At 34.5% G+C, this 23479-nt stretch overlaps 1 protein-coding gene across 1 annotated transcript; it reads left to right on the top strand.

Annotated features, from left to right (window-relative positions):
* The first annotated feature begins 13660 nt into the window (after positions 1-13660).
* Positions 13661-16044, top strand: LOC103450231 (expansin-A4-like). The gene is made up of 3 exons (XM_008389543.4): positions 13661-14156; positions 14363-14681; positions 15326-16044. Exons 1-3 carry the CDS (start codon positions 14009-14011, stop codon positions 15633-15635), a joined length of 777 nt encoding a protein of 258 aa, XP_008387765.2. The 5' UTR covers positions 13661-14008; the 3' UTR covers positions 15636-16044.
* Positions 16045-23479: the final 7435 nt, after the last annotated feature.

Genomic DNA, 23479 nt, shown 5'->3' with positions numbered 1-23479 from the left:
ATTCACCTCACAGGGATGAGGGATCCTCCATCATCAAATCGCAAAGCTGCTTTGTCTAGGGTTTCACATGTTTCAGAGGCTAAATTAAGAACAATAGTTAACGGTTTCAACCGCGACTTCTGCTTTTATCCAATTAGATTTAGACATATGTTCGAATAATTGAAATTATAAACATAAATTCAACACGTGTTCAGATTTAATTGGGTGAAAACAGAAGTGGCTACTGAAAATTCAACAACCAAGTATTGTTCCTAAATTAAAGTGCTAAAAGGTGCATGATATATGGTGAAGAATTAGGGTTTTTTTGTGCTCATATCATGCAGTCATGTGTAGTAGTAGTGCACAAACATTGACACAGGATCTCAATGGCCACCAAAGACAAACTTTTCTTGTTTTGTCCACCATTTGTGGGGCTATACCTAATTGCTTTGACCCCTTTAGGGCATAAATGTGAAGGGTTGTTAGCTAGGGTTGGTTTCTGTTTGGTCCTCAAATGAGCATGCATGATGAGGTAGCTAGCTAGCAACCAAATGAGAGGGTGTTTGCACTTAACAGGTGGAGGACCCTCTCAATTTGCTCATTTATTAATGAATGCCCTAGATGTTTCTCTAGTATAGTACATTACTTAAAATCAACGTTGTTTTGCTTAAATCGCAAGATCATAGTTGATCTAGATCAAACGCAAAACTTGGTATATACTATTATAGAAGCATGAACAATGTGGTCTAGTAGAACTATAGTAGTTATCTTCTCAATGTTAGACGAGATTATGGGTTCGACTCCCCATTTTTTATAATAAAAGGAAGGTATTCATTCTTTTGTGCATACAAGAGCTATGGCAAGTAAAACCAACTCCAACACATGGGTTGAGCTGTGATATCGTCTGATGGGTTCATGCATCGATCCAAAAGAAAACAAAGGGCTTTACAACACGTTTGATGGATTGACATATGTGGGGACTTGATAGTGGTGGTAGGGGCTGGCCAGAAACACAGAGATCGAGCCTGTGTTTGGTTCATTGAATTGAAGCTTGATCATCTGTATTACTTCCAGCCTAAGATTACTTTTGGTTACTAATTTTACGGGGAAATTAGAGGGCCAACTTGGCCAACATATTTTTTTAGGCTAACTCCATTTAACACCCTCAAAATTTGATCGAGATGATTTTTAAATTGGGCACGAGGTTTTAATTTTGACACATTGTCCCTAAAGTTTTGAAATTGTATCAATTTATACCTTATATATTTGAACATCTCAATATCCATTGTTTATGAGATTTTAGGCTATGTGGTGAAAATGTAGTTTACATGTCGACTAAGTCATTATTTATGAGTTTTAGGCTATGTGGTGCAAATGTAGTTTACATGTCAACCACAAGTTACGGGTTTCATGCTCATTGTATCATCAGTTTAGTAAAGATTTAAACAATTCATTGGAAAAAATGTTTAAATTAATACAGTTTCAAAACCTTATATAGAGGGTAATGTGAGAAAATTGAAACATCCTGACCTATTTTAAAAAAGGAATTTTAACGAAAAACTCTCGGTACTGTTCACTTTAACGAAAAATCACATTTTTACATTAAAATGTCAATCTTGGTACTATTCATTTTACCCTTTATTTTGTCCTTATCGTTAAACTCAAAGTTTTCAAACACTTTTTATTAGTTTTCTTTTTTTTTAAAATCGCCCCAAACATGAAAAGTGGAAAATGCAGTTGGCCTTTTCTTTTTCTTTCAAAAAGGGCCAACATTGTTGTTGAAAACATTAGGAGTTTATTTTTGGTCCGATCCAAGTTAAGTTTGATGGGTACTCTACTCATTGACATGTCCTTTTATTTAGCCAGCCTCTCTGCAGGTGTCCCAAACTCTGTGCCAAATTACATGCTAATCTGACATGCACTGATGCAAGCACATGTTTTATTTTGTTTGTAAATCGCATCAGAAGATGATACACGCATAATAAAACGACCATACAAGAAATTTAACTCGTATATTCTTTTGGGAATAAAGATGATATTTACCTCATTTTGGTGTTTCTGTCAATAACTCATTTCAATGACGGACAAGGATTGTCTGCCCTCCACTTTCGGTACCTTCTTCGTGCCCTCTTATTTTGTGTGGTCACGGTTAAATCACGTCAACATTTTATATTATTTTTTTATAAATATAATAAGATAAAATGAATAATAATATAAAATGTTGACGTGGCTTAATCGTGATCACACAAACAGAAGGTATTAGGAGGATACCAACAGTAGAGGGCAGACAATCCTTGTCCTTTAATGACGGTCTCCTTCTAGATACTTTATCAGACTCTGTCTGGATGGCTTCTGTATATGGCTATTTTCCTCATACATTAGAGTTTGCTTACAGAAAGAAATTCTATAGGTATGCTACAATGCATACTATACCGACCTACTATTATGTAAACTCCAAAACCTCCGTTGGCGACAACCACGTAGCAAGTATAATTATTGTTGGCATAGTTACTGTTAAACGCGTGACAAGCAGTCCAATGTGTGACAATTTTTTTACTTTTTGTCTTATTCTTAGCCATGCTTTTAGCAATAACTACTCCAACAACAGTCGCGTTTGGTTCGTGATTGTTGCTCCCTTTTCTTGTAGTGGGACACATACAACTATTAGATTGGCGGATATAACTCTCCTCTAAATACAGACACATTGATCATAAGACTGATGCAATTCGCTCTTCTCTATTACGGTATAGATTAATCACAACAACCAAATTGTGTTAACATTCACTACGAACTCACATTGTACATTGTTGGTTCCATATGCAGCGTAGAACCCTAATTTGAACTAAAAATGATAACAAACTACATATGCATGCATGCATGTACAAAAGGAAATAATAAATATGAAAAGGTTCGTGCTGTGCGTGTCCGATCAAGAGAGGTCGCAACCGCTCTGGTTAGGTAGAAAACCTAATTGTGCTTGGACAAATTAACGGTTGCAGAGGAGTGAGATATCACATGGAAAGAGCAGAAATCTGCAAGAGTTCTGTTGATGGATGATAGGTCAGGGAAAAGTGGCATGCTGCTGTAGATCTTTCTTGTCACATCATCCACTCCACTCTTTGTGCTTAGTTAATTTTCATGGCATATTCACACACCTAGCTCTATGATATGGGATAGTTTATATAGATTGTTATTCCTGTACTATTTTCCAATGTATTTTTTGAAACTTGAAAGTAGATAATATTATTAGCAAATATAAATTGCGACAACTCTTGAATAGTATTGATTATTTAGTTGACGTTAATTCGGGTTTGCATCTAGACAACAAAATATGATTTTATTTTTAACAATGTATTTGTTAAAAGTAGGTGTATTTATATATAGGTTTTAGTTTTAAGCACCAAAATCCGTTGTAGCACAACTTGATGAATTTTAGTCAATCCCCACCATCAGAATAAATTTTATGGTTTAATTGTACATTTGCTGAATGAGTAATGCTAGGAGACCATCAATTTAAATCATATTTGTAAACCATATGATGTGATTATTGATGATTGAATTATTACTTAAGTGTTGACTAACGTGCTTAATTCATATTAGTAACACATCACATGACTTGCAAATGTGGTCTAAAAAAATTGTCTACGTAGCATTACTCTTGCTGAATTGAGCTAATAATATTAACTATATTAGGATGATTAAAAGTGTGACAATTCTATACTTTCATGAGGATGCCTATGTTAAGGGTTACATATATAAATCAGTTGGCAAAGACTTTTTCATAAACTAGTTAGCTAGTTCGATAAGAAAGGCATAGTTTCCATTGAAAATTACAAATGCTTTTAACAACGTGCAACCGAGAAAGAGTGGTCAATAAGAAATCTGAGTTCTCTTTTATAGATATATAAAGTATTATTACAACTCGCAATATATAATTGGCCGTACACATTATCTGTTTCTACAAAGTGTACATTCTTTTTCTTGTTAATTAAAAGTCCAAGGTGGTGTCAAACAAGAAATTATATAACTTAGAATACCGTTACCATTTAGAAATACAAAGTCAAAAATTCGACACTGCATTTATAAATACAAAGTCAATACATGCACCCAAATAATGTATATAATTTAGAACACCATTAGCATGTTGCTGTGTTCTGCAGATAAGAAAATATGTTAATACCAATGCTGTTTAATTAATGAAAAAGTTTGTATTATATATGAACAAATGTATATTAATTAGAGTAATCGATAAGGATAATCACATAATTTAATGATAAGCAGGTGATAGCTGACATGAAAGTACGTTTGCTTAAGAGGGTACGGAAAATTTGGAGCACCGTCCTTTGATTAGAAAACAGCAGAATTAATTTGAACATGGTCACTCCCTGCTCCAGATCATACCTAAAATATTAAACAATGGTCAAACCTCAAATAATATACGTTAATACTTTAGCTATATATCATATATGGCCCTTGGCAAACTCACCTCTCATACTATACATAAATGGAACATTTTTGGGTTGCGCTATTTACACACACATTTTTATTTCTTATACATTCTTTTAATTTTCGGTTGTCAGATTAAATAAACTGTAAATTAATGACTAAAAATTAACGTCAACTAGCAGGCACCTCACGTCTCTGCCAGTCATGCATGGCTGTGTTCAAAAATAATTTAATTAGAATAAAATGTATATTGAATTGGTTTTTTTTTTGTTTTTTTGTTGCATATATAAAGTTTTTTTTATTTTTTTTATTTTTATATGGATCAAAACATGTTAGTTGCATGCATTTAGAATTCTCATTACTCATTTAATTATTTGTTGTAGATCATCAACTGCTGTATTTCGAAATGGACAGCAAGCCCCCCTTTTTTTATGAATTAGGTAGGCCTAAACATTCCAAATATAAAGTAAATAAAAGAGAATCGATTCTCTTATTGATTATATTAACCAATTTATATATTACATTTGGTGTCTACTTATCAATAAACAAGCTTAGTGTTATTATTTTGAATTTGTGAGATTCTTCTTTAACATAGGTCTTACAGGCTGCCTGCATAAGGATTGGATCTGATAAACTTTATAGACCCAGTATGGTTTAGATCAATACCAATATTGTCTCAACTTAATTATATATAGCTAGGTGGTGTTGAGTTTTATTATAAAATGTCTCAGTGATAGTAGGGGTTAAGACTCCCAAATATTAATTATATATATTGTTGTCATATGACCGGTATGAAATCCTATCCTCCAACACGCCCCATCACAAGTGGCCCTACAAGGGGTCACAAGGGAAATCAATTCCTACATCGGGAACTGTCAAATCATTATAGCAAAGCTAACGCAACTTTTTGAGAGCCCAGTCAATGGTCATCATTTAGAGACTAAATCAACACAATTTTTCGAGGGCCCAATCATTCAATATCCTTAAGTTGAAGCTTGCGCAACTTTTCGAAAACCCAACTTAAGGAGGCAAACTTAAGCCCAGTAAACCGCACCCAGATTGTGTTGAAAGAATAGTATGCTCTGATACCATGATGAACTTTATAGGTACAACATGACCCACAACCAATATTAGGATGTTGTCTCAACTTTACCACCTAATGCTAGGTCTTGGTTTTTATCGCAAAATTCCTCGGTGATATTAGAAGTGAAAACTCTCATACATTAATTGTATATTATTTTGTCATATAACTGATGTAGAATTATATTCTCCAGCATAATCAACATGAGATTGAACCATCTATTCACAACAAAGCCCATTAAAACCCAAAACAAAGTTGAAAAAAAAAAAAAACATGAACCCAATTAAGCATTATAATGCATACAGGACAATTGGTCAGAGCAAAATACCAAACCTTTATTCCGACGCGTATTTCGTATATTAAAGTAATTTAGGCTCATTTAATAAATATTTCAATTTTTAATTATCATTGTAATAAAAATTTGAGAACTAAAAACTTGTTTAATCATTGTTATCAGCTTTCGTTAAAAAAAAAAAAAGGGGTGTGATATCCACACACCCCTTTTTACTTCTCACACACCCTTCTAATTTTCGGCCGTCAGATCGGATGAAATGAAGAAGATCAACGGACATAAATTAATAAGGGGTGTGTGAGAAGTAAAAAGGGGTGTGTGGATAGCACACCCCAAAAAAAATTGATAAGCAAAAGCTGAAACCTAATACGGTGAATTATCAAATTTTGGCTTAATTTTGAAAAAAAAAAAAGAAGTTGTCAAACTGCTTCTTTGAAATCATTTTGTTAAAAAACACAAACTAACCCATTTTATTAGCATTGGTTTATTATTTTGTTTGACTTTGACATATAGTGGGATTTAACTCATATAATAAATTCATCAAACTAACTTTTGAAGCAAAGTGGATACAAGCTCCCATTAATCGATATTCGATAGACATGATTGGAATCGGAGGCAAATACATATAATCCCCTAAAGGATAATACTTGTGTTCCCCTTTTGAAGGAATGAGTTCATTTTCCTACTTACAAATAACGTATCTTTATTATAAAATTTTCATATTTAGGATGTTAAATTTCTTTGAATCTTTATTTGAAGATCATCCCTATAAAAAAATTTATTTGAATTGAAGTTCGTTTAGTCATCCAAATGTAGTAGATAAATATACGGTTTGTCATAAATATGTTACTTGGTACCTATATATTATTGATTTATTTGATCAATTTGGATGAGTAAACGAACTTTGTTCTAATTATTTTTTTTTATAAGGATGATCTTTAAATGAATATTAAGAAATTGAATGGCTCTGATGGTGAAATTTCTACAATTAAACTACAATATTGCAAGTGGAGAAATAAGCTCATCCTCCAAAGTGGGAATACAAGTAAGACCCACCAACGCGTATGGGTTTCATTTCTATTGGAGATATGGTACAAATAAATGATAAGAATATCATTTTTGTATGGAGAAATGCTATGGAGACTCTCTGTCATCTCACACTTTAACTTCAATTTTCGTGCCAACATTATAGAACATAACGATAAAAATATAAGGTGACAGAGAGTTTATAAAAAATCTCACTTTTGATAGAGTCTCCTAATTAGCATTTCTCTTATATATACCAGTGGGAGGCATAGCTAGCAAGAGCAAACTTTTAAAATGTTGATGCGCAATACGCAGAGAGCTCATGATTAGGGCTATCTCACTGGAGTGCAATTATTCTCAAAGCCATAAAATTACATCGCCCCAAGATGAAAGAATATTTTCTAATTCTCTTCTGAAATATATAATCATAAAATTGCATGCGATCGTGTTTGGATCCCAAGAAGCTTATTATGTATTCACCCGTACAAAACTACACATGCAATGCAATCATGGTCAACCCTTTTAGAAACCAATCACTCACCATCCCCAGATGATGAATGAGACAAAGAAATTTTGGAAAACCCAAATCAAATGTTGCTTTGGTTTATCAGTTTTATCTTTTGATAGGTTTGATCTATCGATTCTACAAGCACCAATTGATGTTCAAACTTTTCTGTTCGACTCTCAACTAATATTGAAATGTTTCATATATTGTTTATATTTTGGCCTCGTTAACTCTGATTTACATTTTCTTACATTGTAAAGAATCGAACTCTAGATCAGTTTTAATCCTAATTAACCCACCATTCTTCACTACTTAAATTTAGGTTTTCACTAAGCACATGAAATTAACTGAAGTAATGAAAGCCTATCAACCGGCTCATACAGTTAGTTATAAAGTCAGTTCTATTAATTAGGAGTCAAAACAGTTTGCCTTGTTTAGTGGAGTTTGGTTAGATGTTGTTAGAGATTAATTATAGTTTTAATCTATGTCTCAGTTATACACTAAAATATAATATATAAATGATTATACACACTCGTGGTATTCAACATGAATGCTATTATTCTATTCTCTATGTTTAAACCTCGCGTTTTTGCATCAAATAAGCAAATGTCATGTTATGTGCTACATCAATTTATAAGTTAGAAAAGAGATGGCACTATTCACCGATAGTCTTTTAAACTTTACAACGTACATAGTTGTGCAATTTGTTTTGCATTTCTCAAATTTTCACCCTTCTTTCTTAAAACAGATACTAATAATTAATTAACTATAAATACATCCAATTAATATGTATAAATAAGAATTAAAAGACAAGGTGATGGGAATCATTAATTTTAAATTATCATGTCTTATGATATCAAATTACAAATTAATTAAGCAAAGCCCCATGCATGCATAACTAACTTGATACATTTGAATTACTTAACAAAGTTTGAGTTCCGTACACACAAAAATGAAGGCCGTATGGGGAGCTCGGGCAGAGTGGTGCTAGCGTTGCACCATGCAGCAGCTGAGTACGTACGTACTAAGCAAAAGCAACACCATACATTACACATTTCATATGCTTCATTAATCCCCCTCACAAATTCACATTAAAACGTGCGTGGAAAATTTGGAGGAGGAGAAGGAGATCGAGATGAAGAGGTAGCTAGAGATCTAAGGAGATCTGGGTGGCACGTTCACATGTCTTGCCATGCATGGCATGGGTTTGGTACTGTTTAGTTGGGGCAAAAGCCAACCTTCATAACTCCATTGCCGATCGATTATGATGATGATGACCTGGCAGATTTGCTAGATCTAGTTGGTCGGTGCGCGCATGAGTGGGACGGACAAGGATTGCCCTCCCACTTCCGGTGTCCTCCCGTATCCTCATGTTTGTGTGGTCACGGTTAAGCCACGTCAGCATTGTATATTACTATTCATTTTTGTCTTATTATCTCTATAAAAAAACAATATAAAATGTTGACGTAGCTTAACCGTGACCACACAAAACAGAAGGACACGGAAGGGCACTGGAAGTGGGGGCAGACAATGCTTGTCCGAGTGAGACACCTTTTAGTTCCTAACACATTACGTGTCAAAAAGTACCAGCTAACTTGCTGCACCCAGCAGCCCCCACACATGCCCTCTCAACCATATCATCACCAATATGTGTACTTTTGATTTAGGGTTTCTTCCAAATTGTTTTTAAGAAAAAAAAACTAAAAAGATAACTAAATAGGCTTCTTTATTGTTTAATAAAAACTTTAAAAGTATTTTCATGTTATAAAAGCACTTTAGTGTTGTTTGGAGAGGTACTTACTCATAATTAAAGCACTTCAAATTTTATAGAACTTTCGATGTGTAAACGCGTTTTATAAACAACATGTTTTCTATATACACATTCGGCCCAAACATGCAATTAATGAATGAACGCACAATGGTGGGTTAAAGCTGTGGTATGTGAAGGTAAAATAGTCATACATTGGTGAAAGAAAAAATCTTACAAAAACTTATAAGAAGTTGTGGTATGCGAAGGTAAAATTATCATTTGATCATGTTACATGTTTCTCCATTTATCTCACCATGCTAACATTTATGCTCATATTTATTCAATTTATTTAGCCATATATAGCACATTGTGGCTTCGTCACGGCAATCTATCTTTCTGGGGGTCGGGAAGACTCATAGAGGCATTTTAGCCTTCTTCGTGTGATTCATCAACGTCAAAAGTCGAACTCAAAATGTGCCATGTGAAATACAGGTCTGAAATTCGTTCCCAACCATTAGAGTATAAATAAAGAAAAAGCATCGCATTACATTACATGTTATATGCCGTTACTTAATGTTTTCAAGTGATGCTATGTCTACCCACCTAGTTTATATGATAACTAATATATATATATGAAAAATGGATGCAAAATGTGTGCGAAAATAAGTTAAGTGGATCGGCATAAAAACACATTAATTTCTTATTAATAACCTAATGCAAGACAAGTTTAAGATATTTCAAGTACAAACTTAATAATTTATACTCATGGAATAAACAATTAATATATGCAATATATAGGAAATTAAGTAGGGAAAAAGAAAGAGAAAGAGTTAATTGGTGTATTTAGGGGGAAAATAAGGAAGAAAAATGAAAAGGGAAAGGTGGCAATTAGTGAAGGCACATGCATGCACCATGCAGTGAGATATGGAGATTGGAGAGGAGTCTAGAGGAAGACATATACGGGAAGCAAAAAACGAGGACAAGGATTTTCTTCCTTTTTTCTCCTATTTGAACACTCAAGATTTTTTCTTTTTTCTCCTAGTTGAACACTCAAGATTTTTTCTTTGTAGAGAGAGAAAGAAGAAGAAAGTAGAGAGAGAAAGAAGAAAACAAAACTATGCGAGGAAGAGCGGAAGTGGAGGAAAAAAGGGTGGGGAGAGAATCCTCATCCAAAAGAGAAAGCAATAATTCCATTCGCATGCAGATATTGAACCTTTTTGGATGAGGATTTCAGCAATTATGGTTTCAACTTTCAGCTAGCAAGCTTTGAACCTTAAAACTAAAAATCGGAGATCTTGGGTTCGAAAGCCATTGTTGATGTAGAAGTCAGACTTGTGATCAGAAGTATGCTGAAATGTCTTTGTGAGTCTTTCTAGCCACCGAAATGAGTGGATAACCATGGCTTGCCATCAATTGTCCTTTTTTTTTTCAAAAAAAAAAAACCTTAAATATCATCATGACTCTTCGGTCTATCCCTCCCTCCGCCCTTTGACTCACGGCGCCGCATGGTCTTTGATGGCCATTTGCCTTCGTAACATGGATAGTGGATTCACACCAAATACATATACCTAACAACCTACAACTACTAATTCTAATAAGGGTTAAAGTTGAGTAGTATCTTAATTAATACACCATAAATTCATTTACCATGATATGTTATTGAAATGTTAATACGAGTCACAAATTCCAATCAGAGATTAGATGGAAGCAGTATATGTAACAACATAATCAGATTGATTCTTAATTGTTAGAATCATGCAAAGATCTCTGCAACCTAACATGACTCGTTAAAAGAATCATCATGGCAGTGTTCAATTATATTCATATATCTTTCGTCACGAGACTAGTTAATAGAAATCGAGGTTTTCCTCCTTAGAAACATACAAGACACCAAAGGGGCAAAGAAATAGATAAGCTCACACTAGTCCAATACAAATCCAAGCTACAATTGAAGCAATTTACTATACTTGTAAAGTAGCTCTCAAGGTGGGTTTCTCTTCTTGATATATAGATGCAGATACACACACACACATATATTTACAGGCACTTTAACAAGAGGGATCCTCATTTTTTTTTAAATGGGGACACCTTCTTGACCGTTAGATTGGCTTTAATGAAGCTGTGTGGTTAAGATTAAATCACAAGTCATACAATCTCAACCACACAATTTCATTAAAATCAAGTCTAACGGTAAAGAGAATGGTCCATTTTTTTTAGAAAAATGAGGATCCCTCTTGTTAAAGGATTCTTTTATATATATATATATATAAGAAGTAGATAATTGAATTCCCTTTCTCCGGAAATAAATAGATGATGTTTATAAATGGAAAAATAAATGGAGGCAATTAAAATGGATTTTCACAAAAGAGGAGGGCAGGCAGTTGGAATTGGTGGACGTGCCATGTGCGCAACCCAATCATAGGCAACAAGACTATAAAGGACGACACGAGAACCCGGAAAAAAGTCTGACCGCGCCGCAGTAAGCACGAGTCATGCACCGTGAACCCTCCAAGGTGGGTCCTATTACGGTTAAGGCTCATGGCAAGTGTGCCACACGATAGAGGATGACTCATACAAAACGGGTTCACGTTGCGTCTAGATTAAGTAATAAAATGTTTTCTTTATGTTTTTTTTTCATTAGACCTGTATTAGTGAACAAGAGCATCACAATAACAATATATTCGTTCTAAGTAAGTTGTTCTTTGCAATGTGGCTGGCTGACATACAACACTTGGCTCTTTATTGTAAGTCAGTATTCATTTATCTGTCAAAGATGACATGACATCGATTTATCATACAAACGGTTAAAATCAGAATTAATCACTTTTTTTTTTATCATCATCTAAAATATTATTTTTTAGAAAAATTTATTTAATTTAGAGATTGTTTAACTGTTCATATTTGTCAAACAAATCAACAATTTTGTTTATAACATTTTGATGATGAACGGTTAATTGTAGTGATTTATATAGATGATAGAACGGTTTGAATTTTTCTTTTGGTTATCTTTAAATAATGATAAAAAAATAATCCATAATAACTATAACGTGAATAGGAAATAATGTCTCAATAATATAAGAATAAAAATGACTCGTCACATATAAAAAATGACAAGTTTGTCCTTCCACTTTCGGTGTTCTTTCGTGCTTTTTTGTTTATGTGGTCAATGTTAAGTTATGTCAACATTTTATATTATTATTTATTTTTATCTTATTATCTTTATAAAAAAGTAATATAAAATATTAATATAACTTAACTGTGATCATATAAAACCAAAAATAGGAAGACAGACAATCTTTTTCCTATAAAAAAAACTACGCCCCACCCTTTTAATCATCTTACCCTGCTAAAGATATACGGACAGATTGGGACCCACATTTTACGCGCTTTACTTATCTGTCTCAAGATTGCTATTTTGTCGTTTGTGCCCTTGTAATTAAGGTTAGAGTGTAGGCGGAGGAGGTGGTTTCGGGGCTTTGGATTCCCACCTTCATCTTTCTTATCGTTTTTCCAATTTTACAGTTTTTTTTTTCTGAACTTTAAAAATTAAATAAAAGGGAAAGATGCCAATTTTCTCAACAAATTGCAGCCATTGCTGATGGCTCAGCTTGTGATCCAAGCACAAATGTGACTTCCACTCACTACTATTTTTTCTGTTTTATTCTTCATGAATTTTTGAACAAACCTATATATATATATATATATAGGATTTTCACTGCATTTTTTTAAATTTTTTTTATCGTTTAGAAAGTGTTTGTTTTGGTTGGACTGAGTTTTTTTTCTTTCCCAAATTACAAGTTGGGGAAATGTTCATATACTAAAAAGATAAGGGGGAGGGAGAGAGAGAGAGAGAGTGAAAGTACATATTCTCAAGCATTGTTTGAGCTAAAAGGACCAATAATTCTCACTACTATTTGGTTTTACCTTGATGGAGTTGTTATTTGAACAAATCTCACAACTTAAATAAGACAAATGGTGGATCGATGCAAGATTTTCATACTTTTGGTAAACAGAGTTAAAAAAATATTTGAATAAATTGATGACTAGGATGACGCATCGATGAAGATATTGTCGTGATTACTAAACATCCAAAATTATTATAAAATGGACACTTGTTGTCTCTCCATACACCCATTTGTTAATTTTGGTGTTTAAATTAAATAAAATATTCGAGAATCAAGAGACAAGAATATGCATAAGTGCATAAAGATAAACATAGAAAATAAATTCAAGAATATATTTATCCAATTCCTTTTCCTTTTCACTTAAAATGCTTGTAATGTTGGATATCACACAACTAATTAAAGAAATTATGTCTACCCATTGGATTAATGATACTTAAGGTTCACATCAACAATGTGAAAATCAAATGGGGTTGGCCTCCTTAGCTTCAAAATCTATTTCATGCTAATTAAATCTTAATTTGCTTATCGAATAAGTCAAAAGAAAAAATAAATATAATTAAACATGAGTGTATAATAGGAAAAAAAGCACGTGTATTTATCGTTTCTCTGATCGGCTCTCCCTCTCTCCCTCCCTGTTGGCCCTTCAACTTGCCCCCAACTTGACCCCAACTTGACCAAACAAAATCAACATGAAGAGAGCCCATGTGTGCACATGCACATCAATTCATGTTTCCCCAATGAATGGTGACCCAAAAAAAAAATTACTTGGAAAATAAGAAAATAAGAAATAAAAATAAAACCTTTTTTTTTTGGTAATAAATAAAAAAGTAAATAATAATAAAAAAAAATAGATCTGAGAGTGGGCATTAATTATATCCAGACCTCTGATGCCCCGCTCGCAACCTCCATAAGTACCCCCACCTTCTTCCCGCTTTCGCCCCAACGCCAATCCTATATCCATCACTCTGTCTCTTCCTTCTGCTTTCTCACTCCTTTCTCTCCCTCTCTGACTCTCTCTCCGGCAATGGCCTTCCTTCGCATGCTCTGCATTGCTTCCCTGCTCTCGCTCTTCATGGCGGCCGACGCCAGAATCCCAGGGGTTTACACTGGTGGCGCATGGGAGGGCGCCCACGCCACCTTCTACGGCGGCAGCGACGCCTCTGGCACCATGGGTACGTCCCCATTTTCTTTTTCTCAAAACCCCATTTCACAAATTTCAAAAAAGAATAAACCCATTTCATTTCTCACTCTTTTTCTTCACAAATCTGTCTCATTTCTTCACTTTTTCTCTCTTGTTTTAAAAAACCCGTGTTATTTTCTAAATTTCTACTCAAAATCTCTGAGTCTCCTAAAACCCCTATTTCTCTGTTTTTTTCAGGTGGCGCTTGCGGGTACGGCAACCTCTACAGCCAGGGCTACGGCGTCAACACGGCTGCGCTTAGCACTGCTCTGTTCAACAATGGCCTCAGCTGCGGCGCCTGCTTTGAGATTAAGTGCGGCGACGACCCCAGGTGGTGCCACCCAGGCAACCCCTCCATCTTTGTCACCGCCACCAACTTCTGCCCTCCTAACTTCGCTCAGCCCAGCGACGACGGCGGCTGGTGCAACCCTCCCCGCACCCACTTCGACCTCGCCATGCCCATGTTCCTCAAAATCGCCGAGTACAAGGCCGGCATCGTCCCAGTCTCTTACCGCCGGTGAGTAAATCAAAACCCCACTGTCAGTCACAGTCAGTCTCTGTTTTCTTTCGCTCTTTCTGCGTTTCTTTTTCGTTTGGACGGAAATACCCTCGTTGTTTCTCTGTTTTTACGTTTTCTAAAATCCTGTTTGGCCGCCGACAAACAAGCGTAGAATATAGTGCTCTCTGTTACGAACATTCTTGTTTTCTACCTAACCAAACAGCAGAAATGTTTTTATTTTCTCGCGAACCAAACAGACCTTAATGTCAGAACCTTTCTTGTGTTAGTTAATCATCCGTCCCGTTTCACGTCGTTTCCCCGAAAATAACCAACGGGAACCCGTTTACCCTTTACCACTTTGCTCAAAATGACCAAACTAGCCTCGCCCGGAAACCCTTGTGCCTTGGTTTAGTGTAGAGTGTAATTTACCGAACGCATGAAGGGTATAGAAGTCTTTTGACCTTGCTAGGGTTACTGTAGATATTTCACGCCGTTCGACGCGTGTATAGAAAAGGTACTAACTTTATGGGAAGTTGCACCACTCCCGCATCGGAAATTTACCAGTCAAACCTACCCAATTGACTTTTTAACCGCAGTAATTAACCAAGTCACCGCAGTAACTAAACTTTGACTCTGTTTGTTGTATTTTTTATTTTCTACAGGGTTCCGTGCAGAAAGCAAGGCGGAGTGAGATTCACAATTAACGGTTTCCGTTACTTCAACCTGGTTCTGATCACCAACGTCGCGGGCGCAGGGGATATCGTGAGGGTGAGCGTGAAAGGTGCGAACACGGGGTGGATGCCGATGAGCCGGAACTGGGGGCAAAACTGGCAATCCAACGCAGACCTGGTGGGCCAGACCCTGTCCTTCAGAGTCACGGGCAGTGACAGGCGCACCTCCACCTCCCTCAACGTGGCGCCCGCTCATTGGCAGTTCGGACAAACTTTCACCGGGAAGAATTTCCGCGTCTAAAATTAAGGGAAACAGAAAAGCTTTATCCACTATCTTTAATTTTGTCCTTTTTAAAATTATCCAAAGCTTAATTTCCCGCGTTCGGATTTTCCTCTATTTTCCCGGGAAAATTTAGAGTGGTGGGAGCTAAAAGTAAAGTAGTAGATGTTGTGGGGGCAAAAGTTAAAATTGGGTGATTAGATGGGTAGAAAAGTGACTTACTTTTCGAGTGTGTTGTGTGTGGCAACTTTTACTTTTTTACTTTTGGTGCCTTTTTTTTTTTGCTTAAGTGGGAGGCTGGTAAAAATTAAAGTGATCCGGCCAAATGATATATGTGTAAAAGGAGTTGAAGAGGCTGCAAAGAATGAACATGCAGCCCGCAGCTCTTTCTATATCCTTTTTAATATATAATATAATATATTTTAGTTTAGTCTGTTGATTGTTGTGTATCGGTTACTTTTATGAAAAGAGATCATCTAATCATTTAATCTAATCCGGATTTTTGAAATTTGAATCAAATGTTTAAAGTTTTTATAACTTTTAAAATGACTATCTTGTTTGCAGTCGTTCAATCAAATTTCAAAGATCCGGATTGATTAATTAAGTTAATTTAATGAAAGGGATCCGGAGATGATCCATTTCCTACTTTTATCCTTATAGTTCACTTTACTCTTTAATTTGGTGGAAGAGATCTGATACTGTTCATTTTAACAAAAAAATTATATTTTAAACTAAAAAGTCAATCTAGTACTATTTACTTTACCTTTTATTTTTTATTTTATCTTTATTGTTAAAATTTAAAGTTTTCAAACTATTTTCATTAGTTTTTCTTTAAAAAAAATGTATTGTATTAAATAAATTTCTAACGTTACATCAAACCGTCTACAGAAAAAAAATTTCAAAAAGCAGAAAACTATTGCTGGCGAAAGTTGCACATATTGTAAACATACGTACTTCACCCAAATTAAGCACGATTGCTACCTTAATTACCTCCACAATGCAAAACCTGCAACACATTACTAATCATATTGACTGATAATGTTCCAGTTTAATTACCTCATTTTTCGGCAGGTCTTGAGTTTTATCACAAAACCTAACGAAAATAGAAAGATTTCATTTAAACATGGAATTAAGGAAAGGGAGATTCAGATTCAAAATACAAGGCAAAAGGAAATTTGTTTTTCATATATTTTGTATCTTTTTGGCGGCAATGGTTAGCAGTAAGGTAGGGGACTGAAGGTTCCTCTTAAGTTTAAGAATTCTTTCAGAATACTATTTTCTTGAATATCATTAAAAAAAAAAAGTCGGATTGCCTAGTTTTCCACCAATTAGTAAACAGAGATTTTAGACTTTTATTAAATGAGAGAGAGATCCATCAAAACAAAAATACTATAGATGCAAGATATAGAAGGGAAATGCATACTTTTTTTTTTGTTTGCCATTTTTCAAAATTTCAAATTTTAATTAATGAATAATTCAATATAGGTTGTAATTTATCCAACGGGATCCTCTCTGGATCCTTTTGGTGAGGATTCTAGGGATCCGTGAATCGTGTCCGTTCATCGTACATCACGCGGTCAGTTTATGTCAAATACTGTTTATGTTAAATTTTAAATAAAAATATTTAAAATAATTTCTGACCGCACGATGTACGATGAACTAACACCGTTCACGGATTCCCGGAATCCTCATAAAGAGGATCCTGCGAGGATCCGGATTCTTAATTTATTCTATCACATTTCTAAAGTAGGACTGCATTCTTCAACAAATGACCCATAAGTCTAAATCTTGAGAATTACGGCCACCACATAAAAATCACTGCATCTATGATGTTCGGAAATTGTCCATATAAATAAATCACGAGAAATGGAAATAAAATTGATGATAATGTTGAACTGAACTGGATGGAGGGCCATGACGTTTATTGCCTAGAAGGTAGTGATGATAGACGGGAAGAAATGGCTCCATATGAACATATCTACCAGATTGCCCGGAGGAAAACTGCATCACGTCTCACCTTTGCAACTTCCTCTGCACAGGCGCATTCATGGCCTCTTGGAATTTTGCCCATCCTACCTCCTTTCGGCGATGCTAAACATATGCATGTCCTTTCTTTCCCTGATTTCAGAAGTTGGTTCTTACCATCTCACTCAACAAGATAATGTCCTTCTCACGAATGATCCGTTAATTATGAGTAGAATTTACATGACACGTCGACACTGATACATCAGCTAATCAATGTGTTAATATTTCTTTACATAACATTGCGATTGTATCAAGGCATGAGAGGCTACTATATTAGTATACTTGTGCCATGTAAGTTACTCTCGTCGATTATCCATCAAATTTTATATACATTTTATAAATGCATTATATAGTTTTTTGGCTAAAAAACGGGGACAAGAGTTCAAATAAACCTATTCAATTATAAATCTAGACCGGGACATCTCTAATCGATCATCACAAATAAAATTAATTGAACAAGAATGAAGAATATCAAAATAAAAATTAGCTAAATCTAAATCAAGACTATAACTCATTAAACTGTTAGCCAAAAAATTCTTTTCCCTGATGACAAATCAAAGTTCGCATTTATAAGATATTGAAAAACAACCTGACAACTTCAAGTTTTTTAAAAGAATACTTCAGCAACTCAATTGGAGAAGGAAAAAAAAATCCTTTAACTATTCACTTGTCCTTTCCAATTCCTATGTGCCCTTCTTCCAATGCAAAGTATAAAGAGTATATTTCTACACGTATTAGTCAAGCGGTCTTTGAAGGAGGTCCTGTACCAAATTTATAAAATGGCCCGTCCTGTTATTATTGAGAATCATAATATTTCATTGTACTAGAAATTTTTATATTGCGTAATGATAGGGAGATTAAATTTATAAACTAAATTTTGTAAATTATACATATGAGTTGATATACATGCTCATTTTTTATTGGTGACATATCATTTAGTTTACAAATTTAGTCTTCTTATCATTGCCTTTTTATATTTAAAAAGGAAAAAAAATTACTCCTTTAAGAAATGCAATGAGATTTTAAAATGTTAACAATAGTCAATTTCTAAACATAGAACATTATTACATAATATTTGATGACAAAATTTTGGGGGCCTTTCAAATTTGGGCCCCTGTGCGACTACACCTTTCGCTCCCCTACCCCCCCCCCAAAAAAGAGCGGCCCCTTTGGTATTAGATTATGAAGGATTTTAAAGTATGATTCACATGGATCACGAGTTTGATACTTGATTAATAAGACTGTGTGTTACTCAGTACAAATATTTCTAAAATATAAATCGTTGTACATTTACTTAAAAAAATCCATAATTTTTCTCAAAATTATTGATGCACACCCGTACAACGCCCCCACCATGCCCAAGACCAATATACTTGCTACTGCGCTGCCACTTTCATGCCTCGTTGTGCCATCGTCGAACCCACTCTCACTAGAAATAAGTATTGATTTAGGTTTTGTAGATTTTCATGCGAAATGATTTTGACACCCAACAATGTTTTATGGCCATTAGATTGTAAAAAATACAGAAAAATTATAGATCAAATATTCGTAAAAGTTATTAGTGATGGCTGTTGGATTGAATAAAGTACAGAAAAACTAAAGATCAAATATTCACAAGAGTTTAGAATAAAAAAAAGATAGTGTAAAAATTATTTATCTTTTTCTATTATTTTAAAATTGGTAAAATTTCTAGCATTGAGTGCTTGGACTTGAGTTTTGAGAGATTTGGCATAGGAAAAAGCTACTTTGCTCGAATTAGGTTCTGAGAACTAATGAACCATAAATTTTGAGATCAAAGAGAAAGAGGATTCTATCCTACTTACTGAATTTTTGGTCTATAGATGTTGCCGAAGGCCTCTTGTGAATCTCGATAGCGAGATGCGAAACGACTCTTGTGGCTCACAAATAATTTCTTATATGGTCTTTTTACACTAAACTAAATGTTGGATGAACTCCAATGAGTGCAAAGTTTTAAAGCATTTTTTTTAGGAAAATGCTAGGGATACCATGTTTTGTAGACCACATGATATGACTGTTAATGATTGTGTTTCCTAATTTAATGATTTAAAGAATGAATCCAACTATTAACCGCCACATCATATGCTCTTCACAATATGATTTAAGTAGATGGTTCCTCTAGGATCATCCATTTTATTTATAGAATGAGAAAATTGTACAAATGATTCCTCAACTTTAACCCAATTGGAACAATAGTACCTCAACTAAAATTTCATGACCATCAATCTCTTAACTCATAAAAACATAGAGCTATGATCATTTCCATCAACTCCTTTAGAATACCATCAAAATGAGTCATGTTTGAAGGATCATTGCTACAATTAGACTAAAGTTAAGGGACTATTGCTCCAATTGGGTTAAAGTTGAAGAGCTATTACTACAATTTTTTTCATTTGGTTCTTCATTTGCCCCTTGATTCAGCCTCACGTGAGTGGCACGTGACATATTAGGACAAAAGTTCTAACGAAGTTGACGAAAATGATCATAGCTACATATTTTTATGAGTAAAAGGACCAATAGTCATAGATTTTTAGTTAGAGACCATTACTCCAAGGGTTAGAATTAAGGAACTAGTGCTACAATTTCCTCTCATAAAATTGAGTATATGTGATTGGTAGATTAGCACCAACTAGTTTAAGGTAGTCAGTGTGCGTGGCACACCCTTATTGGTGAGTACATCTGCTGGATACCATTTGCAACTGCCACTCAGACTTGTCCGTAATTACTCTTCTTTTCCTAACCATGTTGTACCATGGCAAATGTAATTTGATGCTACAGAGATTTTTTTTATGGTGCTCTAAAGTATAAGATATTTTAGATTTTTTAATGATAATCTTTCTTGTGAAAAGAATAAAATAAAATTTTAACGATTAAAAGCTTGAGAGTATCTCATACTTCGAAGCACCATAATTTTTTTGTTGATGTCAATCCTCAACCTTTGACATTTTCTCGTCCTAGTTACTCCTTTTACCTAAAGCATCCACGGAACTACCATTTTCCATTAGTTTAAACTTGATTCATTTTTAGCTTGTAAGAGAGCTTGTAACTGAAAGCGTTTTTAATAGCATTTATGAGCCGAAATGTTTTCTATAGAAGTATATTCTCAAAAGAACAATTAAAATATGTTTCCAAATGGTTCCTATCAAATGGTCACAGCTTGCTAATATCTTGAATGCCCTTCAATTTCACACCCCCTTGGAGGCAATTAACATTGGTTGTCTACTTGCTTTCTTGCAATCAATTTTTGTGGTCCTTTTTGTGCATATATATGACCAAAGAACACACAAAACATCGAACGGACGGTGATGATTTCATTGAAACAAAACCAAAGATGGATGTGTCAAAGATGCTGAAATTGAAGCTCTTTTATTTGCTTCCAAAACTAAAAGCTCAATGCTTCAAAAGCAAACCCTAGAGGGCGGTGCTAGGTTCCATGTAGATGTGTAGAAAACGTTGGTGGCATTTATACCTTATCCACCACATTATCTCACAACTTTCGGTGTAAGAAAAGAAACTCCATTGGTGCAAAGACTTTTGCAGTTTAGGATGTCAATTGTTAACGGTTTATATTCTTCTAACGTAGCATATGTTCGCTAACTTAGGGCTGATTTCGGGTTGCTTAATTTTTTTTTAAAAACAGCTTTTTTAAAAAATTGGAGCCTTAATGTGTTTGGAAAATGAGAAAACAAAAACGTTTTTTGTTTCAAAATCATGGTTCCAAAACAACTAAGCAACTTTACATATGCTTCTCACAAAAACCTTTTTTTCATTGGAGGTAGGTGAACAATACCAATTGATGAAACCTTCATATTGACAATCCTAAAAGCACTTTTAGGACTATGTTTTATCAAACACTTAATTTTTTTTTCATAACTGTTTATTTTCACAGCACAACAAAAGCAGTTTTTACGAAAAGTATTGCAACCCTAGACTAGCCCTTGGTTGGTCAGGGCAATGTGTTTGTCTCAATACTTAAATTTGAAGTGCCGTTTATGTAAATTAAAGTAATTTAGAATAAAATATTGTTTTGTAAAAAGCAAAATTCTTTGACCTAGGCACATAGTATCCCTTCTATATGCTTTTGGTCAAGTAGTCACATATTTGAAATCTTTATACAAATTGGATTTTGAGGTTGTGAGGGCAGATCTATCGTATCCATGGAGATTGGTAGAATACGAATATATACTTGGGAATCCTATCAAAAACTAGTTTCTTCAATTTTACAATTTACAGTGCAGCCTACGCCAATGTCAAGAGGCCACGAATTGCTTGTAAGGTAATCTATTTTTTACCTTATTTATATCATTTTAAAATTTAAGAGGAGTGAGGTTCGCTTTTCTCTAGCATTTTTTTAGCTATTGAATTGAATAAGTGAAAGAAAAAGTATCGAATAAAGCATAAAAGTGCAAATAAAAAAGGAAGTGCGAAAATAATATTTTCAATAACAATCTCAACTATTTGGAGCTCGTTTGACAAATGTTTATCAAGGACTAAATGCTCGTTTGCAAATGCTTTTAAAATGATTGAAGACACTTTTGGTGAAAAACACTTCCAAACGAGCTCTAAAGAGTTTTGAAATGAGGCCTAAGGCCATCTCCAACCGAAGGGTCCAGAGGGCCAGAGGACCGAAAAGAGCCCAAAAATCGTCTATAACCGAGGGTCAGGCCAAATGACTGATGGGCCCCACTGGACAAAAAAGGGCAAAAAAGCCTACCGGCTGGCCATCTTCAGCCAGCCAGCTAGCCTAATTTCATTTTTTGTTTTGTTTTTGTTTTTGTTCTTTTCCATTTGCCTAGCCCACTTTAGGGTTTAGAGCTTATGTTTTTTTTTTGTCCCAGCCCATTTTTTTTATGCCCAACACAATTTTTTTTTTTAATTTCTAATTTTTTCTACACCATTTCTCACATATTTTTCACCATTTCATACTATCTTACCTCATTTTATTTCAATTCTTCACATTCCATACTATAGCCCTTTGGCCCTCTGTTGGAGATGGTTTTTTATGATAGAGCTGTTCATTAAAATATTAGGGCTTGTTTGGTGGTATCCTTTTGAAAATTTTTATTATTTCTCAAAACATTTCTTGAAAATAATTTTCTTTAAGACTCAAAAACTTGATTGGTTTGCGATTTCAAATTTTTATATCTTACGACTTGAACTAGACAAAGAGATCTAAAAAGAGGGTGGTTGCAGGAGAGGAAGAAAGATGAGAGAGGAGGAAAGAAAGTCAAAGATGATTGAAGGAAAGAGAAAGAAGAGAGAGGATTGGATGAGATAGAGAGGAAGGAGTGAGAGAAAGAACTAAGAGAATAAAGAGAACAAATTGAATGAGAGACGAAAAAGGTAAAAAAATAAAAAGGAGAGAGAAAGAAGAAAAGAGAGAGAGATAGATTTCGAGTGAGAGGGGGAGGAGGGAGAAAAAGGAAAGAAGTGAGTTTTAAGTTTAAAAACTCACTTTTTATGTTTTTAGATAATAGACTATATTTTTTAGTTAGTCTTGAGTTCAGTTTTTGAAAATAGTCCACCAAACAAGTTTTTAAGGCCTAAAACTTAAAAATTGTTTTTGAATTTAAAAAGTTAGATTCATGTAAAGTATCAAACAAACCCTTAATTTCTTGAAGGGCCTTGGAGATGGCCTAAGTACCAATGAATTTAAATTTTGTCCGACATTTAAATTTAGTGAAGAATTTTATGAGAGGGGGGGAGCGGGGGCCAACATAATCTTTCTTTTTAGCCCAATGGACCAACCTTATAGTCGCTTTAAATAGATTGGGCCTTATTTTCTTATTCTATTTAAATGAACCCAAAAAGTAAAATCACAA

Source organism: Malus domestica, chromosome 12 (assembly GCF_042453785.1).
Source record: "Malus domestica chromosome 12, GDT2T_hap1".
Taxonomy (NCBI): Eukaryota; Viridiplantae; Streptophyta; class Magnoliopsida; order Rosales; family Rosaceae; genus Malus; species Malus domestica.
Note: the sequence above shows the minus strand (reverse complement) of the source record. Positions and strands in the feature narration are given on the sequence as shown.

Coding starts and splice junctions, on each gene's coding strand:
- LOC103450231 (XM_008389543.4), top strand. CDS start 14,009: ATGGCCTTCCTTCGCATGCTCTGCATTGCTTCCCTGCTCTCGCTCTTC. Junction 14,157..14,362: donor CGACGCCTCTGGCACCATGG/GTACGTCCCCAT, acceptor TGTTTTTTTCAG/GTGGCGCTTGCGGGTACGGC. Junction 14,682..15,325: donor GTCCCAGTCTCTTACCGCCG/GTGAGTAAATCA, acceptor TATTTTCTACAG/GGTTCCGTGCAGAAAGCAAG.